Source organism: Fundulus heteroclitus, chromosome 12 (assembly GCF_011125445.2).
Source record: "Fundulus heteroclitus isolate FHET01 chromosome 12, MU-UCD_Fhet_4.1, whole genome shotgun sequence".
Taxonomy (NCBI): Eukaryota; Metazoa; Chordata; class Actinopteri; order Cyprinodontiformes; family Fundulidae; genus Fundulus; species Fundulus heteroclitus.
The window spans coordinates 21,863,489-21,875,017 of NC_046372.1; the positions used below are offsets into that span (position 1 = coordinate 21,863,489).

General features: G+C 40.8%; 1 protein-coding gene across 1 annotated transcript; it reads right to left on the reverse strand.

The window, feature by feature from the left end:
- Positions 1–7,301: 7,301 nt before the first annotated feature.
- On the reverse strand, positions 7,302–10,894 carry LOC105925127 (actin-1-like). Its single transcript, XM_036144796.1, has 8 exons — positions 10,769–10,894; positions 10,557–10,685; positions 10,293–10,403; positions 8,636–8,720; positions 8,344–8,505; positions 8,047–8,238; positions 7,711–7,892; positions 7,302–7,461 (listed from the first exon to the last, which is right to left on the reverse strand). The coding sequence occupies exons 1-8, from the start codon at positions 10,889–10,891 to the stop codon at positions 7,318–7,320; spliced, it is 1,128 nt and encodes a 375-aa protein (XP_036000689.1). The 5' UTR covers positions 10,892–10,894; the 3' UTR covers positions 7,302–7,317.
- Positions 10,895–11,529: the final 635 nt, after the last annotated feature.

The window sequence follows — 11,529 nt, forward strand, 5'->3', positions numbered from 1 at the left end:
CGATAACTAATAAAATGTACCCTACACAACCCAATCTATGCTGGAGAAACTGCGGGACACGGAACGCCAACCATATTCATATTATGTGGTCTTGCCCTAAATTAAGTGAATTTTGGAAGAATATCTTCGATGCTCTGAACAGTGGCGGCTGGCCAGTAGGGGGCGCTCGGGCGCCGCCCCCTTTAAATTGTTTAGATAATAAATTATTTCTGAACTGCAAAATACTTAGAAATGTATTTATTCATACTGTGTGACCAATAGACATGTTAGAATTTATTAAAATATTAAATACATAATTCTATTTAATTGCTCACATTGTGCACACTTCCTCCTTTCCTATGTGCAGGGCGCCGGTCTAATGGGAGTGAATGTAGCCGCGTCAACTTTGGCAAGCAGGTGATCTGAGGCTGACTTTTAATTGGTTATCTAGGTTTTTGCATAGGGGCGCACTGCTCTGCACCCCGGACACACCCATTCTGTTGTGTCATTACTGGTAGAGTGTCAGTACTGGCTAATTTTTTTTAAAACATTGTGTGATTGGACAATCCCCGATTCGACTCAGCGCAGCTGCAGTTCGTTAGGTTGATTTACGTTTGCAAAGTGCAAGTGGAGTCATTTCAAAATGAGAGAACATTCTGTTTTTTCTTTACAAAAAAATGCTTTTACAAAGCGTTCAGATGAAGAAAAAAACAGGATAAAGGAGGTCCCAATTTAAAAATTCAGCAGCAGGCAGGTGATCGTGGACGATCCTACACGAGGGCTTTTTCCAGCTCTTCTTATGACAAGCGGAGTTGGCTAGCTGGATGTGATGTAAGCAATGCCTTTTACTGCTTTCCGTGTTTGTTATTTCAAAGTTCTGGCACGGAGGCAATGTGGACAACAACTGGGGTAAGAGACTTAAAACATCTTTCAGAAAAATGCAAACGGCACGAAAACAGCCGCAGCCACCTGGACAATGCAATGAAGCTAAGTTTTTGGGGGAAACTTAGCATTGCTCAACAGCTAGATGAAGGCTACAGGATTGCTGTTAGACGACACAATAAAGAGGTGACAAAAAATCGGCACATCCTTTCTAGAATAATAGACTATGTTAAGTTTTGTGGAGCCTTTGAGCTGGCCTTGCGTGGTCATGACGAAAGTAAGAGCTCTGAAAATCCCGGGATCTTTCGTGGGTTGGTTGATTTTGTTGCTTCTCTTGATGGAGTACTAAAAGAGCACCTTGAGAATGCTACTGTGTTTAAGGGAACTTCGAAAACTGTGCAGAATGAGCTACTGGAGTGTATGTTTTCTGTTCTGAAGGAGCATATAATCAAAGAAGCACAGAGCAGTGATTTTCTTTCAATCCAGGCAGACGAGACTGTGGATGTTGCCACGCAGTGCCAGCTTGTGCTTGTACTACGCTATATCGATGCCAAAAACACTGTGCAGGAAAGGTTTTTTGAGTTTATCCCTCTGCAGTCGGCTACAGCTGATTCCATCGCTACAGCCCTAAAAGAACGTCTTGGAACTATTCTTCCTGAGGATCAAAAAGCTAAACTAATCTGTCAGGCATATGATGGAGCCAGCGTGATGCGAGGTGCCACTGCAGGTGTTCAGAAGAAGATACAAGATGTGTACCCAAATGCCCACTACATCCACTGCTATGCTCATCAGCTCAATCTAATAATGCAACAGGCTACTTCTCGCATAACCAAAGTTAGAATTTTTTTTTCTAACCTTAGTGGATTTTCCAGCTTTTTCTCCAGATCATCCAAGCGCACAAGCGTTCTTGATAAAGTTGTGGCCCACAGACTACCAGCATCCAGCAATGTCAGATGGAACTTTCACAGCCGTGCCATCAATACTGTGTTTGAGCACAGAGAGGACCTCATCCGCTGTTTCGAAAGCATACAAGACTCTGGTGACTTTGATTACCGTCAGAGAGGCTGGAGCATTTGCCATGCTACTGGAGGATCAGGATTTTAAGTTCTTTCTGCAACTTTTCCACCATATTATGCCTCATGTGGACCTTCTCTATGCCAAACTCCAGAAGAAGGTCATAGATTCAGTCTGTATCCAGGAGAGCATCCAACAGTTCCAGCAGGACATTCAAAAGATCAGGTAATTTGTTTAAATAGCTGATTTTTCTTCTTCTTCTTCATTATTATAATATTGTAAGTATTTCTCTTTGGCAGAAATTCTCTCCACTCCATGGTTGGACAAAGCAGTGTAGGTAGTAGTCAGCCAGTGAAGAAGCGTTGGATACTCAGTGTAGAAGACCATGAAAGGATTGCTGCAGAGGTGAGTTGTTGTGGAAAATCATTGTTACACTGGTTTATAGTAATGTTATTTAATATATTAGGAAGATGTGCGTTGTAGTTAGAGATACCTTTAGTTGTGTCTATGCTGTGTAGGTATGTTGCTGCAATGTTTGTCAGCAAGATATTTTATTATTTAAGTTGTACTGAAGTTTATGGGTAATGGGGAATAAAACATTTGGTTACTGAATTTTGTATAATCTTGTCCCACAAAAATGCTGTAACACATTTCATAACACAGCCTTAAAAAATGGCAGCAAATGTTATTAAAATCAGTAAGTTTATAAATAAAATGTGTTCCTTCTTTCTATGACTTAATAGAAAGGACAAAATAACATTTCATATTTAGAATGAAAAATGTGATTTATAAAATCATGATCTTCATGTTTGTCCTTCTCTTAAGGTCTGTGATATCATACTGGAACACACCAGGGAGCGCTTTTCTTTCAAAAACCACCTTGTTAGTGCCACACTCCTGCAGGGGGACAGATTTGAACAATACAACACAGCATTTCCTGAAGATGCACTGAGCAACACCTTAAAAGCCTATCCAGTGCTCAATCGAGGTAAGCTGAAGACAGAGCTTACTCTCATCTACAGCAAGGAAGAGTTCCAAGCCTGTTGTGGTGCTGTGGGCCTACTCCAGCTGTTTATGGAAAACAATCTAGAAGAAGTCTTTTCAGAAACTGTCAAGCTCTTGAAGATCCTCATCACCACACCCATGACCACAGCAGAAGCTGAAAGGTGCTTTTCAACTCTGAAAAGAATCAAGACTTTTTTAAGAAACTCAATGACTCAGGACAGGCTGAATGCATTGGCCATGTTGTCTATGGAGAAAAGACTAGTCACAGAGATGACTGACTTTAACAAGAATGTAATTGAAAAATTTGCAGGGCAGAAGGAAAGGAGGGCAAAATTCATGTATAAATAGTGCTATTTTTTAAAGTTTTGTTTGTTTTTCATTTGTTTGTTTGTGTGCGCCCCCCTCAGTTTTTTTAGCACCAGCCGCCACTGGCTCTGAAGATAATTTTCAGAAAAAATATTCCAAAAACCCCCTTGGTGGCAATTCTAGGTGTAGTACCCGATGGAATAGACAGAATGTCGGATAGATATCCCCTAAGAATTTTGCTGACTGCAGCATTGAAGTTCATAACTATCAGATGGCTGAAAGTATCACCACCAACGTATAACATATGCATCCAGAAAGTTTGGGACATTTATTTGATGGAAAAAATCACATACTCCTTAAGGCTCCAAGAAGCTACTGTTAATACGAGATGGAACTGTATTACACCGCTACTAATTCAATGATGTAAGTGATGTATCACCCTCCTGCACTTGTTTGCTCTGTTGGACCAACCTAAAATGTCATGGCACCTAAGACTATGCGGTCCACCTTATCCCTAGGAGGATCTAACTGTAAGCTTATATTTTTTTTATTTACGGTTTTTGTGTGTTCTTGTTTAGATGTTTTGCATTCCTACACCTGTTAAGAACACTTATTATTTCACCTTCCGATGCCACGTTTAATGCAATCGGTTAAATGTCAATATGAGTCGGAAGTTTGTATTCATGTTCGTATGTTGTTACTAAAAAAATAAATAAAAATAAAGTTAAGTTGTTAGTTAATTAATTGATTTCTGATGATTGATTTTGTCTCACAGAAACCTGGCTACAAGAGGACTACGTTAGTATAAATGAGTCAACTCCCAATTATTCAAATTTCCACATTCCCAGATCCACAGGAAGAGGAGGAGGAGTATCAACCATCTTTCAGTCGGATTTACTAATTAGTCCCAGGCCAATTAATAACTACAGTTCTTTTGAACATTTAACCCTCAGATTCCCTAATCCAAATTGCAAAGCAATAAAACCTCTTCTGTTTGTTGTTTTGTATCGTCCACCAGGCCCTTACTCTCAGTTTTTGGATCAGTTGTCAGACTTCTTATCTGATTTGGTGTTAAACACTGACAAGGTTATTATAGTGGGTGACTTTAACATCCATGTTGACACAGAATGTGATAACCTTAGTGTAGCCTTTAAAACTATCGTAGATAGTGGTTATGCTCAAAATGTGCAATTTGACTTTGGAAAGTGCCTTGACATCACATGTTTCATAAATTGCCATTATTTAAATAAAATTGAATTAAATATTTTTAATACTTTAAAAGTGAATGGGTTGAAGTAAAATATTTTTTAATATTTGATGACTTTTAATTCAATTCAATTTAATTTTATTTATATCGCGCCATTTCAAGATACATGTCATCTCAAAGTATTTTCCAAAGTAAAAGTAAATCAGTTTATACAGATTGGATCAGATCCTCCAGGTTGGTCAGAAAGTTTTTGCTCTAAGAAAACCCAGCAGGTTGCATCAAGTCTTGAAAAACAGCATTCACTCCTCCTGAAAGAGCGTTTTGGATTCCAGCCTGTTGCCTTGCCCTTGTCGGATTCTCCTGTGATTCTCAGTTTCCTGACATTGACCCTTGCCTGCTCCTCGACTCAGCCTCTCAGCCCAGCCCGACTGTACCTCTGCCTTTTGCATATCTGGATTTTGGACCTGGAATTGGACTCTGCCTGCTGGTTTTCCCCTTTGGTGCCTCTGGCTTTCCCCGACCACCTGTGTATGACCTCGGGCTGTCTCTGTATCCTGCATCGCTTGCACCTGTTTTAGGAGAAAGGATTCTATGTTGGTAACAGATCCAGTAAAGGTTAGTGGCTATCCTAGAGGAGTTACAATTTCCCTATGCAAGTTTCCAGCCACTAACCGGCCTCTTTCCCCTGTAGATCTGCCAGTCACGTTCCCTGAAGCTCTCCAGCTTGGCTATACTTTCCTTTTTAATAAACTTATTAAAACACTCACCTGGTGTTGTGTGAAATATCAGGTCCAACTCTTAAGATTCATTACAGAAACCAAGAAGTCTGTATGCTGAGGAGTTGATTATTTTATTCAGAGCAGCAGAGAAAGAGGCTGCTGATAAGGAGACCAATTACCACAGAGAGAGCTGAACTAAGACACAAAAGGGTGCACAAACTAAAAGGGGAAAAGCTGCAGCCTAAAAAATAGTTTTAACACAAATGCACAGAAAACTCAAGATATAAGAAACTCAAAGAAATTATCTGACTATAATACTTCTTATGCCTAAAGTGTACTGCAATTCTAACCATATTAACTTCATATTTTAATAATCGCTGTTGCCTTTAACAGACAGTTTATCAACTCAACGCTTGGTATTTTATAACGCCCTGTTTGAAGGAATTTATAACAAACAATTAAACTTTAAATCTGTGAACATTAACCCATCATTACTGTGTAAAAAAAAACATCTCCCCCTGTTCATTTAACTGCTTCATACAGCTTTAGATAAAAATATTATGAGACCTTTAACCTTTTACATTTAACATACGATGACATGTTTCATGATTTGGCGCTATATAAATAAAATGTAATTGAATTGAATTGAACATTTGTTTAATTGATAATACACACAATTTCAATATTAACTTTGTTTGATTCAGTCGTTTGAGGTGTATCCAGTTCTCAGTTCTCATGCGTCTAGTTTAATCCCTGCAGAAGGAAGAAAAATTAACCCGACGTTTCTTTTCTTTTATTACAGTGATATACCAAATAATTATTTTTGCTCTTTGACAACGTATTTTGGGAAAAACCGGTCAGTAATATAACTTGTTTAGCTTGTTTTTATCGTTTATATAACGTTTTATGGGAAAACTGGTCACTTGTATAGCTGTTCTGATGATCACATCTGAGTTCACATGAAACTGAGAGCGGTGAATATGAATGAGACTGTCTGAAGGTGTGATTGACTGCAAGACTTTGAGGACTCCTTCCAGCGGATTTCCACTGACGGCAACATTGTTCACATTGGGAGTTGTACCTGAAAAATGATGTTAAAGTTCACCCAGACCTGACTGCAGATACAACATAAATTGGACCCTTTTGAAAAATAATTAACTGTTTTATCAACCAAACCTGGACTTACTGGAAGAACTCCTAAAACACTCTTTATCTAATCTGAGCTCGAAACAAATGGTTTGTTATAAAATTCTGCAAGATAAGAACCTTGAAACAAAGCCAAGAGAACATGCAGAAGCCCGGTTCCCTCTAAGATTATAAGACACAGGTTATCATTCAGAGAAAACATCACCAAGGAACCCAGCAGTTGGACAAGGGAGAAAGTTCTGATCAAGTTTAAAAAGGGCCGGTTCTATAACAACATCCTAGAGCTCTGACCAATCCATCATCTGAACCTGGAGAGAGGATGGACCACCTAGAGACCTACCAGGACATGGTCGTCCATCTGGACTGACAGGCTGGACCAGGAGAGCTTTGATCAGAGAAGCAGGAGGACCATGGTGGCTCTGGAGGAGCTGCAGAGATCCACAGCTCAGGTGGATCTCTATGTAAACAGAACAGCTAATCAGGAAGCAGCTCAACAAAGCCATCAACAATGCAGACGACTGTCCACTGTGGCTCTACGCTCTTTCAGGAGGAGTGAATGCTGCTTGGAGAGACTTGATGCAACCTGCTGGGTTTCCTTAGAGAGGAAACTTTCTCACCAACCTGGAGGATTTGATGGAATCTGACCTTGGAAAGAGCTTTGAGACAAAGTGTTGTGAATTGGCGCAATATAAATAAAAGTGAACTGAAGTAAACAGTGATCAACAGAAAACTTGTTCGTCTGTATGAAGGTAACTCAAATTTTGCTCCTAAACATTTTATGCTTAATAGTTAATTTTCGAGGTAATACTTGAAGCTAATTCTGTTAGGTTGTTTCTAGTTGAGTCTTATTCAACGATGCTCAGTTAACCAAACATTCAATAGGTAATGGCACAAAAGCACAATACAGAAGAAGGAGAGAGCTGTTTTATTTGGTTGGGAGGGTTTAACAGTAAAAAGAGTTTAACAGTTCAATGCCTTTAATGAAGGGATGGGGGCAGAGACTATTAGCTTAATTCTGCAGATAAATTCAATTAATTTGTGTCATCTTGACTCAGGTGTTCAGAAGCACTTGCGGTGGACGATGTTCGGGCCAGACTCCTCATACTCCTCCTTAGTGATCCACATGTGCTGGAAGGTGGAGAGGGAGGCCAAGATGGAGCCGCCGATCCAGACGGAGTACTTCCTCTCTGGGGGAGCAATAATCTGGAGAACAGGTAAAGCATTATGTTAAAGACTTTTGTTCACAAAAATGTGGATTAAAGTATAAAAAAGATAATGTAACACAACCTGAGCAGAGCTTTGATTTTATGTCCGATATTTGCACATTATGTTCCAGTTAAAATAAAATGAAATAAGAACAAGCTATCACTTATCAAAAGGAAACATGCTGTGACACAAGATAATGTTGCTTTGCTGATCTGCATTAAGCAAACTGATAAATACGGTGTATACCCTGATCGCCACAGACTTTGGGGACAGCATAATCATCTCCTTCTTCATGCGGTCTGCGATGCCGGGGAACATGGTGGTTCCTCCAGACAGCACGATGTTCGCATACAGGTCCCTACGGATGTCTATGTCACACTTCAGGATGCTGGTGTGGGTGGTCTCATGAATCCCTGCTGCCTCCATCCCTGAAACACAAGAGTTTGTTTCAGGTCCAGGCTGAGGAGGGTGGGCAGATAAATGTTGCTACAGTCTTCAGGATATTATAAAGATTTTGAAAACAAGGTTTTGATCAGTTTTTTCTTTCAGATACTTTGAAGGTTTCCAGAGATCATCACAAACCAAGGTGTGCGGGCTGGAAGAGGGCCTCAGGACAGCGGAACCTCTCGTTACCGATGGTGATGAGTTGTCCATCAGGAAGCTCATACGTATTGTCCTGAACAGAAGACAACGTGCTCGTATGCAGCTCCTGCTCAAAGTCCAAAGCCACGTAGCAGAGCTTCTCCTTCATGTCCCGAGAAATTTCCCGCTCGGCTGGAGTTCAGAGGCAAAGCGTCCCACAGTGAACACATGAAGTTCACGAAATCAGTCTTTGCAGAAGCTCCAAAATAGTTTGTCAGAGATGAAGCTCAACCTCACCTGTTGTGTTTAAATTGTGACCTCTTTCTGTGAGGAGCTTGATCAGGTAGTCTGTCAAATCTCTGCCAGCCAGATCCATGCGGAAGATTCCATGAGGAAGAGAGAAGCCCTCACAGATAGGAACCGCATGAGAGACGCCATCCCCAGAGTCCAGCACAATACCTGCAAGGAAAAAAAACAACTGAGTCCAGTTAACGGACGCTGAGGAACCTTCCTGGCTCCAGGTTCAGACAATCAGACTCTGATGCTCCAAAATAAAATGTGTTAATTTTTATCGCTGGCCCTGACTGACCTGTGGTTCGACCAGAAGCGTAAAGAGACAGGACCGCCTGAATGGCCACGTACATGGCAGGAGTGTTGAACGTCTCAAACATGATCTGGAACAAGAAAACTTTGTCTTACTTAAAATGGACCCCGACCTATAAAACACTCACAGTTCCTTCACTTTTCTCTTTCACAGATGTCAGAAACTCCTTAGTTTTAAATTTCCTTAAAGTTAAGTTGTAACTCCAGGGAGTTGAGAGTCAACTTTATATTCATATTCATTACATTACCAAATAATTATCATTTATATTTACAGTTAATCTTTATGAAGTATTAACATGTATTTAATTATGTCAAACATTTCAGAAATTGGTAACAGAATAAATCTGTTGTCATCTTGTAAAATGCTTATAATATACATCAGATTGAAATAAACATTTATTTTTTCATGCTTTTCCAAAAAAGTCAGGCATCTTTTACAGATACCACCCATTGATCTCAGAATATCAATCATCAGCTTGTGAGGTTGGTTAACGGTTTAAATCTAATGCATTTCCTTCCTTACATGAAATAGCGGTTGGATTTACAACTCTGCTGATTTGCATCTTTAGTGTCTCCAATATTCTGCAACTTTGCTTTAATGTAGCCTTGAATACGAAATAACCGGTGAAGTTAAAATCTCTAGAAACCCAGTGACAGGATGTGCTTTGGTTTCATTAAATCACACAGGAACAGTGGCTCACATTTACAAAAGGTAAGTTTGGAACTAAAAAAACTACAACAAGAATATAAAAAATACATCAGCATCATGATCTGGGGTATGAGGTGCTTTTCCCATGTCTCTGTGACAGACTGGTGATCTGTTCAGGGTTCATCCAATAACTGCTGGAGACAGACACCGGACAGATTTGAAAGACAACCTTCAATCAAACCTTAATTCAAATTAAAAATGCCTTAATATGAGAGAAATTTAACCTTTACAACAACCACAGAGTCCAACCCAAAATCTGACAGAAAACATGTGGGGTGACCGCAGTTTAGCTGCGGACAGGAGGTGTACTCACAATCTGAAAGATGCTGAGAACGTCTGCGAGGCAAACATTACCAAATCAAGAAGTGGGAGACTAACCACTCTCTAAGAAGATCCACTGTTGAAGTAAATTTTAAATAGGGTTCATACTAGCTGTGAGGAACGTGTGACCTGTCCAGGGTGGACCCCACCTCCCCCCCAGTGACTAGAGATATAGGCACCAACCCCCATTGACCCTGTATGGATAAGCGTAAGGTATAGATGATGGATAGATGGACTATCTTTGTAAGAAAAAGTGGCTTACAGCTTGTGCTCTAAAGTATTAATGGTGAATTTTATGAATCATATGGATCACATGCAAAAGCATTATCTGTGCTTATTACTGCATCCTTTGTTCAGATCGGATAAAACATTTCCCACAGTTCAGAGGAAACTTCTGATCTGTTTCATTAGAAACTTTTCATAAGTTTGAATATTAAACTAAACTTTGCTGTGTTGTTTCATAACTAGGATCAATTTGAATGAATGTGACTTTTAATCCATCTGCATGATTGAATAGGCTGGGCATTCATGTGTTGGTTTAAATGAAACACATAAACTGGACATTCTGGGTTCACCAGTCTTCTGGACCAGCGTTCAGTGGGTCAGAGCTCACCCGGGTCATCTGCTCCCTGTTGGCTTTGGGGTTGAGTGGCGCCTCTGTCAGCAGGACCGGGTGTTCCTCAGGAGCAACACGGAGCTCGTTGTAGAAGGTGTGATGCCAGATCTGCACAAGATTGACCAAAACTTAGATTGAATAAAAGAAATGTTCTACTCAGCTGTTCTACTCAGCCTTATGAAATTAATCCGCTCAAGCATTATGTTTGGTCAAATTGACACAAACTGAGCTAAACTACAAGTTTTCCCAGCACAGCCTCACCATCTCCATGTCATCCCAGTTGTTGACAACCCCGTGCTCAATGGGGTACTTCAGAGTCAGGATGCCTCTCTTTGTCTGGGCCTCGTCTCCCACGTAGCTGTCTTTCTGTCCCATACCAACCATCACACCCTACACACAACACACACCTTGAGTTTGTGATCGGCAAGCCTTCAGTCCTGGGAGGAACGTTTTGTTCACCCTGATGTTCTGACCTTGTGTCTGGGTCGGCCAATGATGGATGGGAAGACAGCCCGAGGAGCATCGTCCCCAGCAAATCCAGCCTTGCACATGCCAGAACCATTGTCGATGACGATTCCAGCAAATTCGTCATCCATTTCTGAAAGGAAACATTCTCATATGTTCATAAGTTTATCCTCCAGAAAACTTGAAATTCCTCCTGAGATTTAATAATTAAACTAACCTCTGATTATAGAATCAGAATAAATACAACTCAACAAATGTTGCCACCTTAACGTGGTGCAGGGTTTGTGTACCCTAGTGACTCAGAGGGCAATGTTGTTTGGAGCTTCAGCTCCTTGTAGGGTCTCCTGTGGCAAATGGGCCTCAGGATGAGGGGTCAGACTAACCACAATTGCTCGCCAGCGAGTACCTGGTGACTGAACAATGACTTCTGGGGCTCGGCCAGGCACAGCCCAAAGAAGCTACAGGAGGGCCCCTCTATATGGGCCCTCCACCTGCAGAGAGAAACATCCACATTGGGTGCAATGTAAGTTGGTTGCCAGGTGGGAGAAAAGGAGCTAGGCATGTAAGTCCTGGGTGGCATAAAAGTGGAAAATCACTTCATTGATGGTTATGGAACCAGATTTGCTGGTTGAGGTTGTACCTGTTAGAAATAGTTGGACTCAACTCTACACACTTTGGGCTTTGATACCCGGCTCATGGAAGGGGGCTGGACTTTCTCCTACTCCGGAGTTGCTCAAGGTGAGTGGTGTTGAACTGGGGTGGGGATACT